Source organism: Thrips palmi, unplaced genomic scaffold (assembly GCF_012932325.1).
Source record: "Thrips palmi isolate BJ-2018 unplaced genomic scaffold, TpBJ-2018v1 HiC_scaffold_17, whole genome shotgun sequence".
Lineage (NCBI taxonomy): Eukaryota > Metazoa > Arthropoda > Insecta > Thysanoptera > Thripidae > Thrips > Thrips palmi.
Window position 1 is genome coordinate 10239787 of NW_023144626.1, and position 22009 is coordinate 10261795.

Below are 22009 nucleotides of genomic sequence, written 5' to 3' on the forward strand. Positions count from 1 at the left end.
GGGAGAGAGAGAGAGAGAGAGAGGGGAGAGGAGAGAGAGAGGTGGGGTTGGGGGCTCTGAGTAGATCCGAGCCTGCCCGCGGGCCCTGCTCGAGAAGCCCGCCGAAGCCCGCGCAATCTCAGGAGTGCAAGTCGGTGGGTCGGCCCGAGCGAGACGGAGATAGGAAGCCTGCATTACTAGTGCGATTGCAGAGCAACGCCAAAGTCCCTCATAAAAGCAAAAACAACGGAAAGAAACGGAAGAAACTGCAATCTGTTTTAACGCTTTTTTGGAGGCGGGTCCTCCTTCTCCTCGGAACAGAGTGAGCGGTACGTAACGGCGACCCGGGACCCGGGAGAGACACGGGCGGCACGGTGGAGCCGCGGCAGCAACAAAAGTCGCGGGACAAAGAAGCGAGGCTCGAAAGGTCCTGAGAGAGAGAGAGAGAGAGAGAGAGAGAGAGAGAGAGAGAGAGAGAGAGAATGGGAAGTGAGTGCAAAGAGAAGGGGGAGGGGACGGGAAAAGGGGGAGGGGGACTTGAACCCGGCCGTCTGGCGCGCGAGATGGACAAGTAGGGGGAGGGCGTGCCGCTCCGTGCCGCGCCGTGCCACGGACAAGGAACGCGGTTGGATTATGCGGCATGTCGAAGCAACATGGGTCAACCCTCTGGCTCTGCATGCCGCGGCCTGTGGCGTGTGGAGTGGAGTGGGCCACCGGGACCACCGGGACGCCCGGGGGCGTCTGCGATCGACGTACACTCTCGTTCTCTCTCACTCTCTCTCTCTCTCTCTCTCTCTCTCTCCCCCCCTTTCCCCCCCCTTTTATTCTCCCTCCCTCGTTGTCTCTGATTCACACTTTCGTTCACTCTGTCGTCCACTCTCTCGTTCACACTGTCGTTCACTCTTTCGTTCACTCTTTCGTTCACTCTATCGTTCACACTGTCGTTCACACTGTCCACTCTCTCGTTCACTCTCTCGTTCACTCTTTCGTTCACTCTTTCGTCCACTCTCTCGTCCACTCTCTCTCTCTCGTTCACTCTCTCGTTCAATCTCTCGTTCACTCTCGTCCTAGCGTGTTGACTGTCGGCATGGATATGATAGAGTCGCGCAGAGTGGACAGCAAATAAGGTCGAGCGTCGGCCAAATAGAGTGAATTGGCAATACACTCGACAGAGCGCTCCATGCCAGACTTCATCGGGTACAACAAATATTATGTCAGTGGTGGCAAAACATGCATTTTCACGAAGGGGCCCCGAAATTCTCTTGACATCGTGTGCGCTTGTTTGAAGCCGAAAGAAATCTCTGGGGAAACGGCAGTTGAGAGAGAGTCACGAAATAGCGCAGTCATGTTGAAACGAATGCTAAATTTATTTTGGCTAGAATCAAGCGAATCACAGGCAAAATAAGATAAAATGCTTTTTCCTTGCAAAATTTTTTTTCCGCGTGAAAAAAAAGTTACAAAATAGGATTTGTTGTACTGTGTCCCACGGTTTTGTGTTGATCCGAGCGTTTGTCACTCTTTACCGCCCGGGATGAATGGACACCTTCAAAGTTGGAATTTGGCGCGGCTTAAGGTGCTTCACCTGCGCAGTTTGCGAGAAGAGCTATTTTCCTGAAGACTTGAGGACCCCTCCCATAAATTGTGTGCGAAGGAGGCTAAGGAGGGGGGGGGGGCGCAGCAAGCACCTCCGCGAAATTCAACTCGCGTAATTCATGGACGCTCCCCCAACCGCCAAACGGTCCGGCGGGATCAGGAGTGGAGTCCGCAAAGTTCCGGCTGGACGCTGCGGTGCGCTGTGGGGAGGGGGTGAGAGAGAGAGAGAGAGAGAGAGAGAGAGAGAGAGAGAGAGAGAGAGGCGGGCCGAGGGTCGCCACGGGGCCGCGGACAGGCGGGTCGGCGACGAGACAGGCACCGTCCGTCCCGGACCCGCGGGACTGAGTCGTTTTCGTCGCTCTGTCTCTCTCCCTCGCAGCCATGCGGAACGCCTTGACGAGTGCGAGAGAGACAGAGCGACGAAAACGACTCTCGGAATCAGTCAGCTGTCCCGCCACCAAGTCAACATGCGGGTTGCGGAAAGGACTCGCCAATGTGGCAGCAGCCGACGACCGATTCCGCCCATCCCTCCGTCTCTCTCGCACCTGCGCGGCGCGGGGGACGGCGCGTGAGAGCGAGAGAGACGCCGCGGCAAAACCGCTGTGCGGAATCAGGCTACAGCGCCGCGGGGCCGCGGGGGTCGGACAACACCACGGCCTGCCTGGCAGTGCCTGCGGGGCGCCGCGAGGAACCCCCCCCCCCCTTCCCCCGCCCCTGGAATGTGGCGACCATGCAGTGCGGGCACGGTGGCGGGGCACGGTGGCGGGGCTGCGACTGGCTGGGACCCCCACTGGCGGGGCCAGCAGGCCGAGGGCCAGCCCGAGGGCCAGCCCGAGCAGCAGGAGGTGTGCTGCGCGCTGCGTTGCCCTGGCAGCCAGGCCCGGCCGCCCGATGCCCGTCGCTCTGTCTCTCTCGCACCCACGCGGGACGCCGCACGAGTGCGAGAGAGACGTGGCGACGAAAACGACTCTCGGAATCAGGCTGCTGCTGGCCCCGAGGTGGAGGCTGCCTGGCTCGGCGAGAGGGACGGGCGGTTCGCAACGGCGGCGGGGGTGGGCTGGCGCTGGTGGCGTGGCGGGGCGGGGCGGGGCGTGGCGGGGCGGGGTGTGGCGAGGCGGGGCGCGGCCCTGGAACGGTACTGGAGCGACCTCAGGCGGGCTGGAGCGCGGCGGCAGCGGGCGGGCTGCACAGGGTACGCGAGGGGGTGGGGCGCCATCCCATTGATTATCTCCTCTCCACCCCAGGCCCCTCTCCCCTGGCCCCCTGGTCCGCCCCCGGCCCCCGGTCCGCCCCGGCCTGCCCCCGCCCCCAGACTGCCCCCGGCCCCCCACTGCCTGGACGGCGCCCCACCCCCACTCCCTCACACTAAAGTTCGCCCCTCGGCGCGTCGGGCCTGGCGGCCTGGCGGCCCGGCCCACACCGCCCGCACTCGGTACATCTCTTTTCTTCCTCGCTCCGCACTGCTCCGCTCCGCGTGCGGCGGGGCAGGGCGGGGCGGGGCGGGGCCCCTTCCGCTCGATCTGCCGACTTTATACACACGAACTGGCGGATTTAATTCAAAGCGCCTCTCGTTGCGTGGGGCATGCGGTGGCACTCCACCTGCATTGTTCTTGTGCTCACACGTAAGCATACACTGTAAGCGCGAATCTCCAGAATTTAAAAAGGTACCACCGCTAAAGAAATGTTGCCGAAAATTACTTGTAAGAGCAGAAGCACTCACAAAAATTCTTCGCAAATTTACAAAGATTCTTCGTAATTCCCCGAAGGTTCTCTGCTGGTCGACTAAAAAATCTCCTGAAATTTAAAAAGGAACCTTTGGCGAGTTTTCCTGAAGTGCCTTTGTTGATTTCCAATTTATCTCTTCAGTGTGCACGCGCACGCACTCTCACCCACGCGCTCAGACACGATTTCATTATTTGCGGATATCTTCCTCGGGTTCGTCATAGATTGGATTGCGCTTTCCTCGAACTTTGTTTTTCCGATAATTCCATCCAAAGTGCTCTATCGATGGGGAGAAAAAAAAACTACAAGCCTGGGCCAGGCACGCGCTGAATGGTATGGTTTGTTTTGACTCGGCTAACTCTTCCGCGCTTTCAAATGTGATATATCTGCCTGGAATTTATTAATACAGTGACTGCTATAAAAACAAAAAACTGTGGCACACTGAAACAATCAGCCAATCATGCATTCAGAGATGCGTTCTCAAATGACTGCGCATCGCTTGTGCCGAGGGACCTCTCGCTTGATCAATTTTTTTCTGTGTATGTACACATGAAATACCAACTCTGAACACAATCCGGAATAAAATAAAATCCTGCATGAATAAAGAAAAAATAATTAAAATAAAACGCCTGTAGGTACGAGAAAAGTGTGTCGCCCTTCTGGAACAATCACAATCCAACAATCGAGCTAATTTGTGAGCGTATGCCAAAATTATCCGAATGAGAGGCCTTTTGTCTCATCCCGTGCCATTGTCACTGTTTCTGTCCCAGTGCCTTTACCCTCTGAAATAAATTTCCCAACTTTTCGGGAAAAAAATTCTCGACCCTTTTCTGCAAGTAAAATCAGGGATTCTGCTACTTTGCACAGTCTAGTCCAAATCGCATATAGAGAATTTCAAAAGCGCCCGGGCTTATTTTTTTAATTTAAAAGTATCCGTCCTGCGGCAAAATTTTAAGGTTACTTCGTGCTTAAAAGGATGGCGCATTACGAACGTAGCGTTTCTTCGTATTACAATGTTTTCCTTTGAATCGAAGTGAAAATCGAGAAAAGATTGTTAAGATGGACCATCTCTTCTTATTATGCTTGTGACGCTCATTCGTTCGTCCGTTTCGTTCATTCATGCATTCATTCAATCATTGTGGATTCAATGGCAATGTCATTGTGGATTCAATGGCAATGACAATGTGGATTCAATGGCAATGACAATGTGGCTTCAATGGCAATGTCAATGTGGATTCAATGGCAATGCCATTGTGAGAAATGAAGAGTGTTGGTGTCCGCCCACATTGACATGTTTGCCCCCTTTTTCCCCGTTCCGAGTGAAAGTGTCGAGCCAGCGCTGGGCTGCTGGGGCTGGGATATCGCAGTGTGTGCGGCGCCTCCTCCACCTTCGCCGGGCAACCGAGCCGAAGCAAGCACAAAGCACCAGGCCCTGTTGTGCGGCCGGCCGCTGTGTGGATAAAGGGAAGTCGCTGTTCCTGCCAATTACCAACTGGCGAGACGGAAAACGTGTCAGTTGGAAACTTGGCGTCGGCGCGTCTAACCCCTCCCCTCCCCCCTCTCCCCCTCCCTCCTCCCCTCTAGCCCGCCGCCCCCTCCCTTTGGAAATCCAATCCAGCCCCCTCCCTGGTGCCGCTGGTCTCTCAGCATCAGCCATCCGTTCCCAGGAGCCGCTTTGCGTGTCGCAGTTTTGATGCGGCGCCAAAAACAGGAAATAAAAATGAAACTTGATAATTCAGGCAAAAGTTAACAAAACAGAACTTTGAGCGAATACACACAATAAACACATTTAGCTAGTGCAATTGGATTGTGTTTGCTCCCAGAGGGGTAAGAACAAATTGGCAACACAAATGGGAGATAAAGGCTGGTGACAAATTGGTGACAAGTTAAACAAATGAATGGGCATAGCTCGTTGCAATTGCATCACACACTGATAGTCCAGGTCCAAGCACTCTTTTCTGGATGTTTACTTCCCCAAGTACACTGCAATAGGTGTAATTTGCACACTCTTAAAACCTTACGAAGTATTTTGAGCATACATATAACAAACTAAAATACTTCGTTGTACGAAGAAATTGTTCGTAAATTACGAAGTATTTTCTTTGTAACTACGTTTCTTTGTAAGGCCCAAAATAGTTTGTAAAGTTTTCTCAGTGCAGGTATACATTTGAATAGATGTGTTCTTGTTAATATTATCTTGTAAATGTGTACTAAGTTCACTGTGTACGAGAGGCCAACTACTCAACTCAAACACACAATTGCTGATGATCAAATGAAAATGAAAATTCCAAAAAAATCATAATCTTAGCTGGTTGACAGCATTTCTGTCAACTATTTGTTTATTTGCTTATTTTCTGAAAAAGAAAAACCCAGACACTGAAAATATCTAGTTTTGGCATGTGATTACATACCAGTGAATACTGAACGAAGTGTACACACGATTACTAGAGTCGGGCACCCCTCGATATTTTATTCTGTACTTTGGGTGCGTTTTTTGCGCATGCGTCTGACCTTCGTCTCCCCGTCTGTCTGACCTCCAGTTTTCTGTCTGTATGTATGTCTGACCTCCGGTTTTCCGTCTGTGTGCCGCAGCTTCCTGAGCGTCAAGAAGTGGCTGCTGCGGAAGAAGCACCAGATCGAGCTGGCCCGCAAGCGCGGCTGGAAGGGCTACTGGGTGTGCCTCAAGGGCACCACCCTGCTGTTCTACCCGTGCGACAGTCGCGAGGGCCGCTCGGTCGAGGCGGCGCCCAAGCACCTCATCATCGTGGACGGCGCCATCATGCAGCCCATCCCGGAGCACCCCAAGCGCGACTACATCTTCTGCCTCAGCACCGCCTTCGGGGACGCCTACCTGTTCCAGGTAAGCCGTCGTCCTCGTCGTCGTCGTCACTCCGATCGTTCCGAACGGTACTTTCGCAGCTCGCCCCGTCTCTCTTCCTCCCTCGCACTCGTTGGGCGGGCCTTGCGTGAGGCTGCGAGAGAGAGACACCAGTGGAACTCAAGTGTACTTTCACGCCTTTCTCGCCCCGAGAGCAGGGCACTGGCAACACCTACTCTACAAACTCAAGTGTCGACATATAACACTCCACCTGGAGTCAACCTAGCATGTACACTCCACGCTGGAGTCAGCCTGGCATGTACACTCCACGCTGGAGTCAATCTGGCATGTACACTTTACCTGGTGTCAACCTGGCAAGTTCACTGTTGCTCTGCTTTACGTGCGAAGGGTAGGGGACTTCAGCAACAGTGTACATGCCAGGTTGACGCCAGGTGGAGTGTACATGCCAGGTTGACTCCAGCGTGTGGTGTACATGCCAGGTTGACTCCAGGTTGAGTGTACATGCAAGGTTGACTCCAGGTGGAGTGTACATGCAAGGTTGACTCCAGGTGGAGTGTACTATGTCGACACTTCAGTTTGCAGAGTAAGCGTGCTTAACGCCTTTCTTCAAGCGTGCTGGTTGCCACGCTCGGCTTCCAGGAAATGACGAGCCATTTCCTGTTCCGCCCTTCTCCTACCTATCCAAATGCACACGGAAGACTTTCTTCTCCATGCATGACTTCAATCAGTCTTCAAGCGTAGGTTTGTACACTGGTAAAACTGAAGCCCTCATGCTTCAAGGAAAGCGGAGAAGGAAAGAAAGCGGGAGAGGGGCGGAACAGGAAATAACGCTTGAAGGAAGGCGCGAAATCTCGCTTAGGTTCTACCTGTGCCCTGTCTCCCTCGGGGCGCTCCGTGCCCGTAAGTGCCAGCAGACTGATTCCGAGAGTCGTTTCCGTCAGTCTGTCTCTCTCGCACCGATATGAGACGCCGCGTGAGTGCGAGAGAGACAGAGCGACGAGAGCCCTGTCGGGAATCCGCTTACCCCTTCGGCCGGCCCTCGGTGCGTGAGGTGGGTGCAGTGTGGCAGGGTGCGCTCCGATTACGCCGTGTTGGAGGTCAGGTGAGGGGAAGGGGGGGAGGAGGGGGAAGTGGCTAGGAGAGAACGGCCTTTGTACAAAATCGGTCACGTAGTGTGGATGCCATCCATCTTGGGCTTTGGCGCATGCACTGACACTGCAGTGGCAGCGGTAGTGGCGGGGCGTGGTGGGGCGTGCGGCGGGGCGTGGTGGGTTGGGCCATGGCGTGGCAGGGTGGGGCAGGGCGTGGCGTGGCGGGGCGGGCGCTGCATTGGCGGCATCAGCGCTTCGTTCGTGACTGCAGCCGACGCGCCATGCCCACCTGCACACTGATTCCGAGAGTCGTATTCGTCGCTCTGTCTCTCTCGCACCTATACGGAACACCCCACGAGTGCGAGAGAGACAGAGCGACGAAAACGACTCTCGGAATCAGTCTGCTGGCACTTACCGGCCCCGCCGCGGTCGATGCCGGAGTGGCGGACACCACATCCTGCCGGTTTCGCCCTTTCGTTGATTTCCGCGCCGAACAGCGGTTTATCGTGGTCGCTCTGTCTCTCTCGCACTCCTGTGGAACTTCACAGGAGTGCGAGAGAGTCAGAGCGACAACAGAGCGCTGCGGCGGCCGGGCGGCGAGTTTCCAGTGGTGCGGTTTTCTCGAGGGGTTACCCACTCCGGGAATCATGTGTACACTCAGTCCGGGAATCATTCGTAAATCTTTTAAAATTTGATGGAAAATCCTCATAGTTTCAATTTTAAGTCATGGTAATCATGTGATACACACAAAGGCATTCAAATACAAAGCAAATTTTCGAAAGTTCTCTCTTTTTCTCAGGGATATGTTCTGGGAATCGCGGGAATCCGGAATCGTGTGTACACTAAAACAACGAGTGGGTAACCCCTCGGGTTTTCTGCAAAGTTGGATGTGGGTCGTGTGAACGCGTGGACGAAGGCGGCCAGTGCCCTCCCGAAAGTTACGTTGTCTCTCGACTCGCCGAAATGGAGAATCAATACTGTGACAATCGCGTCACTTTATTACCGCTGCGGGACTTTTTATCTAGTTCGTCATGCACGACTTTTTAGGCGAAACCATTTGTTTTCTTTACTCTTGAAAAATGTCTTTAAAAACAAAATTCTTGTGAATGCCTTGCAGTAAAAAGATAGAAAGAAAATTTTGAGGCCTTTGCTCGGTTAAATCTTAACGTGAACGCAATCTCGTGATCTTTTAAAGGACCAATTAATAGTTCAATTTCAACTTTTACCTTCACGGCCTGGTATAGTGTCATCTCAGTTTCTGCGTGCAGTCTAGACTGTGGACACTTCCGCGCATGCTCCCTATAATGGTTCACTCAAAATTATAATTTTTTTTTGTGAGGGTGCAGGTGCATGAATCGCGTGTCGCAAACCCGCGGTCTATTTTCCCCCCTCCCCCCGGCCAGGTCGGGAGTCGCGCTGCACTGCCTTGCAGTTTTAAGCAGCCTGTGGTTTAGCCTACTCCCAAGGGGAGCATGCCACGCACAACCTTGTTTTTCTAGGGCATGCACAAAATATTGTGTGAGGGCGCGTAAAAATATTATGCATAGGAATTCCCGAACGTTGGACTTCGTGGCACTACGCGCAGTGGACCTGAAGACCGGTGGAGGCGGCCAGAAATTCTAGACGCGTTTTGAGCTCCGGAGTCGCAAAATCTGACTCAAATCGAACATGTGACCCTACCAATGGATTCCTCGTTCCGATAGTCCATGGACTTCGTTGTACTTCGTTGTACTACATTGGACTTCGTTGTTCTACGCTGAACTTCGTTGCACTAAGCTGGACTTGGTTGCACTAAGCTGGACTTGGTTGCACTACACTGGACTTGGTTGCACTGAGCCGGACTTGGTTGCACTAAGCTGGACTTGGTTGCACTAAGCTGGACTTGGTTGCACTAAGCTGGACTTGGTTCCACTACATTGGACTTGGTTGCACTACACTGGACTTAGTTGCACGACACGCCGGACTTGGTTGCAGGCGCCGTGCCAGATCGAGCTGGAGAACTGGGTCAACAGCATCCACTCGGCGTGCGCGGCGGCCTTCGCGCGCCACCGCGGCAAGACGGGCACGCTGCACCTGCTGCAGGAGGAGATCTTCCGCCTGGAGAAGGCCATCGAGTCGGACCACAAGCTCAAGCACATGGCGGACCTGCAGCAGTGCGTCGTGTCGGACCCGGAGACGCGCGCCCAGCTCAGCAACCAGATCATGCAGTGGGAGGAGAACGTGGAGCGCCTACACTGCGAGCAGTTCCGGCTGCGCTGCTACATGGCCTCGCTGCAGAACGGCGAGCTGCCCAACCCCAAGGTGAGCACATTTTTCAAGTCAACTACACTGTAAATGTCTTACGGTCAAAGGCTGCACCAGCAAATTATGGTGGAGATTTTCTCCATAATACCAACGAAATTCGTCAAAATATCTATAAGATACAGTGAATTCTCAATGGTGTGTTATGAAGTCAGCTGCACCACCACACTATGGAATCTATGGAACATTTTCACCATAATATATAGAAAATCTTCATTGTACAACATTCAGAGTGTATTCTTAATGGAATTTTAAGAGTGTGAAAATTTATCTCGCGTCACTCTTTTTAAAAAATGTGGTTGCTCCACTTAATTTTGTTACTCCTTTCTAAAGAAATTGTTCTTTTCATGCCTAAAATTATTTTAGCAATTTGGTACCCTCGGTACAAATTTCTCTCACTTTTTCTTTTAACGAATGGTTTCCCTCTCCATAAATTTCTTTTGAGAGAAACATTTTTGTTTTGGTTAAAATTAGTGATCGCTAAGTGTAAAAAAAGAGTTGAATTTCTCTCACCCATTTTTTTTTTAGAAACATGTGTTACCTTGTCTACAAATTTCCTCCACGTATTGCTTTAAATACATGTGTTATCTATGTCTTCAATTCTGTCTCACTTTTTGCCTAGAAAAATGGGTTTACTTTGTGTGTAAATTTCTGACACCTTCCCTGTGAAAGTTACTCTCGAGCCGTCTGGATTAACGCGTACTCTTCCTCCTGCTGCTGCAGAGCTTGCTGACGCACGTCTCCCGCGGCACCAAGACGACCCTCAACAAGCTGGGCGTGTTCACGGTGTCGTCGTTCCACGCCTTCATCTGCGCGCGGTCGCCGTCGCTGCTCAACAACCTGCTGGCGGGCCGCGGGGCCACCAAGCGGCGCCCGCCCGTGCTGTCCAGGTCCAACTCGGGCTCCTCTCGGCGCTCGCTCCAGGTACACTGTCTACTTAGTACCCATTTATTAAGGTATACCTGCACGTACAACCCTACAAATTCATAGCGTAATCTTGCAGGTATGCTCTACAAACTGAAGTGTGTACTCAGTATGCATCTACAGATTCATATACTCAGCTGCTCAGCAAACTGAAGTGTGTACATAGTACACTCTTATTAGAGCATGCTTCCAAGTACACTCTTATTTACAGCATACTTGCTAGGCACTCGCTAAAATAGAGTGTGCCTGGCAAGTGCACGCTAAATAAGTGTGTACCTTGCAAGTACACACTAAAATATACTCGATTAGTCCTATCTAAAAGCATGGGCCAGTTTAAGTGTACTTGCCGCCAGGTACACTCTTATTTAGCGTGTACATGCAATGTACACACTTATTTAGCGTGTGCCTAGCAAGTATGCTGTAAATAAGAGTGTACTTGGAAGCATGATCTAATAAGAGTGTACTATGTACACACCTCAGTTTGCAGAGTGAGTACACATCTACAGATGCACACTCAGTTGAGTACACACCTACAGATGCATACTTGGCTGAGTACACACCTACAGATGCATACCGAACTCGTCCAAGCATGCATCTGCAGATGTGTACTCAGCTGAGTATGCATCTGTAGACGTGTACTCAGCTAAGTATGTACCTGTAGGTGTGTATTTGCAAGTATGCATCTGTAGATGCATACTGAGTACACACTTCAATTTGTAGAGTGGATTTGTGAGTGTGTACTTGCAGCTACGGATTTGCAAGTGTGTTGACGGTTAGCTTTTTAGCGCACTCGACTATATTTAATTTTTTTTTTCTGAGCTCCCTCTGGCTGGTCTCTTTGACAACCCTCTCCCTGTTGTACTCACAAGCAGCTTTGGTCCCCACAGGTGGGCTCGCGCGAGGAGAACGAGCGCACGGTGAAGGTGTCGCTGCCGGAGGGCCAGTTCGCGCACGTGTACCTCCGCGAGGGCATGACAGTGGAGGAGTTCCTCGCCAGCGCGTGCGGCCGCAAGAACCTCAACGCCATGGAGCACTTCGTGCGCGTCAAGAAGCGCCGCGACATGGAGGACCACAACTACTTCGTGCCGCACCGCAACGACCCCATCGAGACCTACGTGAGAGAAGTTCCTGGCTTTTTTTTGATCGCTCTGAACCCGGACGACACACCAGCAGCGGTTCTGTACTCTGCTCTGTCTCTCTCGCACTCGTGAAAGGGTGTCTCGTTTAAGGCGCACGCTTTTAACCTTAGGAAGTTTTTTGAGCATAAGGCTCAAATTGCTTACACTGGAAACCAACGAATGTGACGTCGCAAATTCGTTCGAATGCTAATTTTGTCACGTTCGTTTGAATATGATGTCACATTCGTTTGAATGTTGATCAACATTCTAACGAATGTGACACCCTACTTAAACGGCCGAATCACGTTCAAACGAATGTGACATCATATTCAAACGAACGTGTCAAAATTCACACTCCAACGAATATGACGTCACATTCGTTGGCTACCAGTGTAGTTTGTTTCCCAAAGAAATAGTGCATAAATTACGAAGTTTTTTTTTATGTGCGGAAGCTTTTGTATACTCAAAATTTCTTGTTATAACAAAACTGCTTTTCTTCGTGGCCAGAAATAATTCGCATGGTTTCCAGAGTGCGAGAGTGACTCAATCAGAGCTTGGAATCAGTCTGCAGTTAACAGTCCTGTTCCAAACAAAAATCTAAATCATGGTTGGCGGAATGTCATTGTGGTTTGCAAGCGAGACTGTTTCTGCTTGCAGCTGCACACGCACGAGGTGGTGGAGGTGTGCGCCAAGATCCTGTACCAGGTGGAGCTGCAGCGCAAGTCGCTGGACCAGATGTGGGGCTTCTCGGTGGAGGCGGAGCTGATGGAGAACGCGGACCGGCAGGACGAGCTGTGCTGCTACGTGTCGCGCGTCGAGGACAAGAGCGTGGCCATGCACAGCGGCATCATCAAGAGCGACGAGATCATGGTCATCAACGGCGCCATCGTGTCGGACCTGGACATGATGTACCTGGAGAGCGTGCTGCAGGAGGAGCAGTCCCTGTGCATGATGATGCGCTCGTCGCGCACCGAGCCGCCCGACCTGGCCACCATCATGCGCGCCACCGACGACATCATCGACTCGCTCGTGTGCCCGCCGCCGCCCTCCGAGCCGCCCGTCATCTCCGAAGAGATGATCTCGGGCCTCATCGTGCCCGCGCCCGGATGGAGTGAGTACTCAATACCAAAAAAAAAGCAAAAAGAAAATTTTTTAACGAGTGTTATTTTCGTCACTTAATACACTGTAAAATTTGTAGTCACTTTATGACAAAATTTCGGTTAAGATTTAAATCATTCTCAAATGATGACAGTTTCGTCACAAATAGACTACATTTTAATCAGAATTTCTGTATTTTCTACATGGGTGTGGATATCAATGCCATCAACTCGCTTGGTGACTTTCCTCTTAGGAAAATCAGCATTGAAAGTGTCATCGAGTGGCGACCAAAATTTTTACAGAGTCCTTTTGCTTTTGTTGAGGATGGAACACATTTGGGATGAGGTCAATTTCGAAACCTTGAAGTTCGAATCCCTTCAGCTGCACGAATTACTCGATTGTTTTTGTCGAAATAATTTTGGAAGCGATGCTGACCCTCGCGTTCTTCTTGTTCCAGGCAAAGAAATGTACTCCCCCGACGGCGACGTGTCCCCGCTGCCGCCAGGGATGGAGTCCCAGGGCAAGGTGGCGTCACGGGCCAACTCCTTCGAGATCGAGAATTTGCTCAAGGTGCGTCGGTTAACCCAGGGACCGCGGAAGTAGTTCATGACGGGGGGGGGGCAAGACTTTTCTGTTGGGGGGGGGGGTCAGGAGAAAAACAGGGGGGCTAATAAGATGCGTGTAATGTGGAATTTACAATAGTTAGGAGGCCGGTTTTGACCCTCAAAGTCAGTGAAATGCGAGCGAAGCGATCTAAATGCCATCGAAATATGAAAAGTACAAGCTATAATGGAGCGCTTAAGTTAAAAGTCATCAAATAGTGGAAAGTACTAAGAAATGCGAGCAAAGCGAGCTGAAAGCCAGCGAATTTACGAAAATATTAGCGTGTTTTGGTTAAAATTTGGACACTATACAGAAATTTGCGACGAAAACAATGGTAAAAACAGGGGGGCGGCGCCCCCCCCGTTTCATTTCAGGGGGGGCCAACCGCCCCCCCTGCACCCCACTTCCGCGGTCGCTGGGTTAACCTCACCCAACCCTTTGCCCACGTTATTTTTATTTACTTTTTACTGATTTTACTCGACGCTGTTGCAGACCGCCGAGCAGGTGACCGGGTTCTGCCGGTCCCCGGTGGAGGCGCGCAAGTGCAGCCCCACGGGCAGCATGTCCATGGCGGCGCAGGCGCACGCGCAGGTGCTGCTGGCCCCCACGGGCAGGATGCTGACGGACGCGGAGAAGCTGCGCAAGGTGGTGCTGGAGCTGGTGGAGACGGAGCGCACCTACGTCAAGGTCAGTTTTAGAACGCCTACGCTGTATAAACTATAAATATGCGTACTGTGAAAAAATTCCGTACTTTTGTACGGAAATGGTACAGAAAAATATAGTACGGAGGTACGGAGAAAAGTACGGAACGTTCCGTTCTTGCTCCATATGAACTAAATGAGGACGGACAAAAAGTATGGAACGTTCCGTAGTTGGCAAGTGCAGACGGTCCAGGCAAATTTTTGACCAGACATGTTCCGTACTTTTTTTTCACAGTGCGGAATTTTCTAAAGTATCCCGTGGGGAAAAATGTTGGAGGAGCCTTTGTAAATCCACGAGGGTTCTTGTTAATTTACGAAGACTCGTCGGAAATTCTCGACAACTCCCCCTGAATTCACAAAGAAGCCTCGTAAAGTCACGAAAATTCTTTGTAAATTTACGAACGTCACAAAGGACTTGCTCGGGCAACATTTTTTTTTTTGCGAAGGTACCGTCGTAAATGCTCCCGCGTGAAGTAAAATACTGACATCAAACACTTTTTTGTTTTGCAGCACCTCAACAACCTGCTGGAGAACTACCTGGAGCCCCTCAAGAAGGAGACGTTCCTGTCTCTGGCGGAGATCAACGCGCTGTTCGGCAACATCCAGGAGATCGTCACCTTCCAGCGTCAGTTCCTCCACAACCTGGACGAGGCCATCGAGATGGAGCCGGACTTCCTCAAGTTCGATCACCCGAACCAATTCAAGGTGCGCCTGCACGAAAAAAAGAAACAACACGAAAAAGCACGAAGTTGCGGCTATCTAACTTGTACGATTGGCAAAATTCGATAGCTGTAACCGAAAATCCGGTACCCACATTCACAAGCTGGTACTCAGCCACGCCCGAACATGTCAGGATATTTAAAAGCTGGGTTTGTTCTTGTCTTAAGTGTCCGGTCGTAGCAATCAGCTTTTGGTTGTGCTGGATTTTCGATTGCAGCTATCATATTTAGACTTACGAACAAAGTTGATCGCCTTTCAAAAGTCGTTTTTTTTTTCGTATTTCTTGTTTGTCGCTTGCTGGTAACGGTGAGACAAGCTAACCCCCTTGCCTCCTTTTGCAGAACGTGCTCTTCTCGGTGGGAAGCGCCTTCCTATACTACGTGAACCACTTCAAGCTCTACAGCTCCTTCTGCGCGAGCCACAGCAAGGCGCAGAAAGTGCTGCATCCCAGTGAGTACATCGCCCGCGCGCGCGCGCTCATTTCGAATTCTATAGTCGCTCCGAGTTATTTCACAGGAAACTCTATATTTTTCCTTGCTTTTTTTTCAGACGAAGGCAACCAGGCGCTGAGGGAGTTCCTGGCGACGCGCAACCCGCGGCAGCAGCACAGCAGCACGCTGGAGTCGTACCTCATCAAGCCCATCCAGCGCATCCTCAAGTACCCGCTGCTGCTGCAGCAGCTGCGGAACCTCACCGACCCCCAGTCGGAGCAGCATGTGCACCTCGTCGGTCAGTCCTCGTTATTTCCCCCTCCCCCTTCCGCAGTTTTTCACGCTTTTCACCCTTTTCATCGCCTTTTCAACCGGCTTTCCCCACACGCAAAGCTCAAGAGTGTAATCAGTACGCTCTTGTAAGCGGTTGCTTGTAAGAACGATCTTCGAGTTGTGTGCTTGCTTAAGTATGTACGCGCCTTGAAGTGTGCGCTTGATTGACCACGCACTTTTAAGTGTGCCTACTAGCACACTTAAAGCACACTTACCAGCAAGTACGAACTTAGAGACACGGGCTTGGCATGAGGATGCGGTTCTGGGCGCAGGCTCGGGCCAGTACATGCCTCGAAGCGCGTGCTTACATGCTTCTTACATGCTATCTTCCCTTTCCCTTCTCACCCCCCTTTGATCCCTTTACCTTCTCTCTCCCATTTCATACCTTTCCCTTCTCACCGCCATTCCATTCCTCTCCCTCTTCTTCCCCATTTAATTTCCTTTCCCTTCTCACCCCTATTTCATTACCTTCGCTTCTCTCTGCAATTTCATCCCCATCCCCTCTCACCACCGTTTCATCCCCCTCCCTCTTTACCCCCATTTCATCCCTTTCCCTCCTCACCCCCATTTCATCCCCCATCCTTCCCTCTCCCCCAGTTCATCCCTTTTAGCCCACTTGATAGGGAATATGTCAAGAACATCCGCACACTCGCAAACACACATCCCCGCCTTTCTAACGCCGCCTTGCCCTCCGCTCCCTACAGAGGCGCTCAAGGGCATGGAGAAGGTGGCAGAGCACATCAACGAGATGCAGCGCATCCACGAGGAGTACGGCGCCATCTTCGACCACCTGTTCCGGCAGCACCAGAAGTCCTGCAAGCAGCCCATCGACCTGAGCCCCGGCGACCTGCTGTACTACGGCGGCGTCGAGTGGCTCAACATCTCCGACTTCCTGGGCAAGATCAAGAAGGGGCTCGAGCTGCACGCCATGTGCTTCGTGTTCAAGTCGGCCGTCGTGTTCCTGTGCAAGGAGCGCCTGCGGCAGAAGAAGAAACTTATCGTAAGTTTAGAGATGATCTGACTCTGCGTTCAGTGTGCACTCTCTTCACCTGAGAACGATCCCAAGGAGCGTGTACTCGTTGAGTACCCTTCCAGGAACGATGACTCATTAGAGATCTCTTTCTTGGGAGTGAACTCGAGAGTATACGTCTAAGAGAGTGCACTGAGTACCCTGCTAAATTTACGGAGTGGGTCCGGTTTCGTTGAACGTGTCGGAAAAAGATGATAAACATTCGAGTCTTTTCTCTTTAAATTCTCAGGGTGTGTCGAGCAAGGGCAGCTCCAGCGAGGTGGAGATCATCCGCTACCAGGTGCTGATCCCCGTGACGGAGGTGCAGGTCCGGGCCAGCTCGGCCAAGGACATGGACTCGCACTTCCTGTGGGAACTGATCCACCTGCGCAGCCAGGTGCAGCGAAGGTCCGAGAAGGTCTACGTCCTGTCCAACAGGTGAGGCATTGATTGGTGTGAGCGCTGGCTCTGAACACTGCCGCCGTCGCTGAGTCTCTCTCTCACTCATGCACCGTCCGGCAGGGGTGCGGCCGGAGGGAAACAACTTCGACACATTACACACAGTTATTTAAATTTCATAGATTAACTCAGCTCATTTAAACTATGTACTTCAATTTATTTACAGTTCACTTCAATGCATTAACAGTTAACTTCAATTTATTTATAGTTTACTTCAACTTATTTCAAGTTTATTACCCTTTGTACACTTTATTTCAAGTTCTTTTCCCCTCGGGTGTGAGTAAGACAAGTAACGAAGCACTGTTCGGAATCAGCCTTCCACGGCATTGATTTTTCCATTGTGTCCTCGTCTGGCATCTGTAAATTCCAATGCGTTCTCTCTCTCTCTCCAGCACGGCTGAGTTCCGCAACGCCTTCCTGAAGACGATCCGGCAGATCATCCGGGAGAGCGTCCGCAACATGAGCCTCCCCGCCGTCAAGCCGGGCTCCGGGGACAGCGTCCCCGACGACAAGGGGACCGCCTTGGGTGAGTCAGTACCGGAGTCCATGTCGCACCGGGCCAGACTGGCCCACCCGACACCACCGCCCGCCCGGCACGGCCCGCCAACGGCCACCGCCCCACCGGCCCCGCCACGACTAGCCAGTAGGGACGCCCCCACCCGCCACCAGCAGCACCAGGCAAGCCGTGTGGCCCTCGTTGCGGCCGAGACGACCGCTGGCCAATGAGACTAACTCCAGTTTTGGAATGGAGACTAACCTCCAAATGGGACTAACCTCCAATTTGGAAAGGAGACTGACTAACTTCCCAATTGGAATGGCGACTACCCTCCCTTTTGAAGAAGAGACTGTTTGCGAGAGTCTTGTTCTTGGCGGGAGACTAACCTCTGTTTTGGCGCGAAATTGACCTCGCCTTTGGCGGGAAAATTAACGTCCCATTTGGCGGGGAGACTAACCTTAACCTATCCCTTTTGGCGGGAACTTTGGCGGTCGTCTTGGCAGAACTGGCGGCTGTGTGTGCTAAACAAGGCATCCGCCTGACGTTAACCCACGGCGTTCTAATCCACGTGTGCCCCTTGGCCTTGCCTGGGTCTGGCGCAGACTAATCCAATTTAGAAAAGAACTAACGCAATCTGTGCTCGTGTCTGTCACGGGCGATTCCACCCGCCCGGCACGGCTGCACTAGGCAGCGGGGCTCTCTCTCTCGTCTCGCTGTAGAAGGAAAGAGCTATAGTGCTTCCCAGAAAAGACTTACAATTTGACATGCATTTTGAATTGGTACCTGCTGCCTGCACGCTCACAGGCCCTGAACGCTTGCCGACCATTACTTTCCTAATCAAACTAGTTTTTGTCAATAGGAAACGAATAGCCCCATTATTGCAGGAGTAGCAGCGTTAACAGGCTGAATAAACTTTCATAAAATAGAAGTGTTACTCATTGTCAGAGCCACTTGATCTCCTCCACAACCCTAACACACCCCAACCACCCCCACTCTCTTTTGCCCTATGAATGTGCGTGTGTTTGTGTGTACATGCGTGCCCGCGCTTACTTCCTGCTTGACTTTTTGGCACGATTTTTTGTCACTAACAATCATTTTCTTTACAAGTGCGCCGTCATGGGTACGTATGAAGGGGATGCCCTGCCCTCCTCGAGGAGTCGCGCCGCGTTTTTCGTTTTCTTTTTCGTCTCTTTTTAATAAGAGCGCGTTCGTCGTCTACACAATAAATGTATTTGCACAATTTTGTTCGCGAACTCGCACACTTTTCTGCATGCGAATATTTTCTTACAAAATTTGTTTGCAAAATCGCGATACACTGGTAGCCAACGAATGTGACGTCATATTCGTTGGAGTGTGAATTTTGTCACGTTCGTTTGAATATGATGTCACATTCGTTTGAACGTGACTCGGCCGTTAAAGTATGGCGTCACATTTGTTTGAATGTTGATCAACATTCAAACGAATGTGACATCATATTCAAATGAACGTGACAAAATTCACATTCGAACGAATGTGACGTCACATTCGTTGGTTTCCAGTGTAATTCGTGCGAAATTTTGCACAAAAATTTGTGTGAAAAGCAACAACGCGTGAAATTGTGTGGGACCACTTACAAAAATTGTACAAAGAAATTTAGTGTGTGTCGATCAAACAACTTCAATATTTCCCGCTAAGTCTGATAGTTTTGTTATTCGGATTCATTCTTTTTTTCGTCTTTCTCAGAATTGAAATACTCCCATACTTTATCTCCTCATTTTTTCTTCGTGATAAGTTCAAAGATTATTTTTGATGAAATGTTTTTCTTTGAAGAATTAAAATTGTCGGAAAAGGAGCAGATAAGTCGCGACAGAAAATCCCCTTCGTACTCTCGCTAGCCTGTGGCCGCCTCTGGCTTGATAGACTAGGCTGGCCGGACTACAGCTGCCTTGCAGTGCAGCTACTCGCCCCGCCGGGGGGAGCGCCGCACCATGGCCGCACCGCGAGCTTGACCACACTCTGCGGGTCTTCTTTCTTTGTCTCTCTCATCTGCGACAGTCATCATCGTGATTCGTAGAGTCCATAGGCGTGCTTCCCGCTGTACTTTCACTTCTCTTTTCTTCTTCTTCTCTCTCTCTTTCTCTCTCTTACTCTCTTTCGTTATTGGTAGTTTTCACTACTTTCTCTCTCTCTCTCTCTGCTCCACAAACTCAAACAGTGCTCGAGTTTGTAGTTTTGTTAGTTTTCTTCTTCTAACTTTCATTCTGTCTAGTGAAAGTCGTTAGGGATGAAGCTGCAGCGGTGGCCTAGCCGAGACGCCCGCTGCCAGGGGTTGGCGCCAAATCGCAACAAGTCGTACACATTTGAGTGGCTAACTTTTCAAATTCTGAATTGGATAACCGTTCAAAACAAATAATTTTCATTGAATCAAAATTTTCGAAAAATCCTGAAAAATCAATATGAAATTTGCGAAAGAAATGACCTTGGTGATACTCCATGCTCGACTGGCCTAAAATGCAGACCATTTGGGCGGTCCCTTGAGCGTGGACTATCGACAGCGTCGCTTCTTTCTCGGCCAACAACGGCATTCAAAAGTGGCTTGCGATTTGTCGAGACGCACCCCTGTCATCTGTTATTCGACCAAAGTGACGTCATATCGTTAGAATGTGAATGTTGTCACGTCTGTTTGAATAGGGTGTCACGCATTCGTTTGAACATGACTTGGCCGTTTGATCAGGATTTATTTGGACGTGAACATCATAAACAAACGTGACGTAATTCACACTGTGGCGAATATGACGTCACACCCGTCAGAATAACAGTGTCGGCGCTGGGCCGCCGCCTGCACCGTCTGACGTACTGACGTTCCCCCTGATTTGTGCTGCAGCAGCGGGTCTGAGGACGGCGAAGGCGGTTTCGGGAGCGGCCTGCGCGTCCGGGGCGCTGATCCTGGCGGGATCTCAGACGCTGGGGAAGACGAAGAGGGGCGGCAAGAACGCGCAGAGGCACTCGGCGGGCAACATCGACCTGGACAGCGTGGACTCCGACTCTACTCCTCTGGCCGCGGCGCCGGCCCAGTCCGGCCAGTTTCGGGGGCGGAGCAAGACAGTGAGCGACGCCCACGGTAAGGGTTTCAATTTCGATGAAGAATTCTCAGGTTAAGGAACAGAGAGCCATGCAAAGGGGAATACTGCACAGAGATACACTCTACATGTCTTACCACCAGAATCTTACTTCGGCGGAAGCGTGAGCGAAAATTCTCTTATTTTGTGGATTTTTATTGTAAGATGCAAAGAAACCCCTTCGTAATTCGAAGAAAAACTACGTTCGTATTATGCTTGCGCTGCTTGCGCCATTTCCTTTGTATAATGGGAAGTTTCTTCAAAAAAAATTTTAAGTGTGCCCATTTGCGGGTTGCATTGCGTAAACACACTCTTACAAGGCAGTCTGAATTATTGACGGTGGCCATCCATGTCTCGAAAATATCGAAAGTTGATGTTGAAACTAGCAGTTTCTTTAGAATTTTGTGGTCAAAATGAACCTTTATTGTCAAGACAAGAAACTGGTTCTGTGGGTTTTCATTGTCAATGAGTTTGGTTCTGGGAACTATTTCCCCCGGCCACCACTTCATGAGAATACGTGCTTGGTTCGAGACTCGATAGGAAAAGCTAGCTGACACCTTTTGTGTCGTATACTTTTTCCAAGTGTATGTTTTAAAGTAAAGGCATCACGTGCTTAATTTGTTTGCTTTCCTTTTGTTTCTGCAGAGGAGCACCACCCCGGCGATAGGGGCAAGGGGGAGGGGGACGTCGGCACCAAGTCGGAGGGCGAGGACGAGCTGCACGCGGTGGCGCCGGCGGCAGCGGCCGCGGCCAAGGGCAAGGCGGGCACGCTGGGACGCACGCCCAACCACCTGACGCTCAGCACCACCTCCACGCTCTCGGCGGGCTCCACGGGGTCGCAGGCGCGCCTCATCCAGTCCTCGCAGCACCCTGAGAACTACCAGCCGCCGCTCGTCAAGGACCTGGGTGAGTGCGCGGGCTCACGTTTCACCACTGGTGAAACTACAGCGTTACTCTATGCTTGAGTCAAGCATAGAGTTACGCTTGAAGACGTCACCCTTGAAATGAAGCATGCATTTAGATAGGGGATCTTGGTGGAAGAGCCTGTTACGCTTGATTTCAAGCGTAAACTGATTACGCTTGAAAACAGAGGGTAATACTACGCTATAGTTTTACCAGTGACGGTTACGCACTTTGATAGGGTCCGTGCGGAGAAGAATCGGACGCCCAATTTTTAGACTGGGGTCTTTCATTTTGAGACCAGCTCATACTAATACGCGATCATGTAATGGCACTAGGGAGTATCTTCAAGTATCAAAATGAGACAACTCAGTCTAAAATAGGGGCGTTTTATTTTTACCCCCACCCCTGCAGTGTTCGATCCTTCTCCGCACTGACTTTACTGTAACTGAGTCTTCTCGGGGTGAAATATACATTGTTGCCTAAACACGCTCAGAAGGGCGTGCTCACTATACTTTGAGCCCTCAGTGAGCTTGTTGCAACAGCAGTGGCGCCGACGTGAGACGACAACTAACCTTCTTTCATCTTCCTCTG

The 22009-nt window shown here is 51.2% G+C and overlaps 1 protein-coding gene across 12 annotated transcripts in view; it reads left to right on the forward strand.

The window, feature by feature from the left end:
• LOC117643234 (protein still life, isoforms C/SIF type 2) overlaps nt 1-22009 on the forward strand; it is a 98594-nt gene that overhangs the window by 72890 nt on the left and 3695 nt on the right. For 11 of the 12 annotated variants that reach the window (XM_034381971.1, XM_034381970.1, XM_034381973.1 and 8 more), the window contains 15 exons: nt 5887-6154; nt 9199-9525; nt 10249-10449; nt 11337-11564; nt 12225-12678; nt 13123-13235; nt 13761-13955; nt 14480-14674; nt 15031-15139; nt 15239-15418; nt 16158-16453; nt 16713-16900; nt 17314-17447; nt 20281-20517; nt 21161-21421. In XM_034381971.1, the coding sequence (XP_034237862.1) occupies nt 5887-6154; nt 9199-9525; nt 10249-10449; nt 11337-11564; nt 12225-12678; nt 13123-13235; nt 13761-13955; nt 14480-14674; nt 15031-15139; nt 15239-15418; nt 16158-16453; nt 16713-16900; nt 17314-17447; nt 20281-20517; nt 21161-21421 (3386 nt within the window). Of the gene's footprint in view, nt 1-5886; nt 6155-9198; nt 9526-10248; nt 10450-11336; nt 11565-12224; nt 12679-13122; nt 13236-13760; nt 13956-14479; nt 14675-15030; nt 15140-15238; nt 15419-16157; nt 16454-16712; nt 16901-17313; nt 17452-20280; nt 20518-21160; nt 21422-22009 lie in introns of those variants that run through there. The other variant, XM_034381977.1, reaches the window with a different exon arrangement.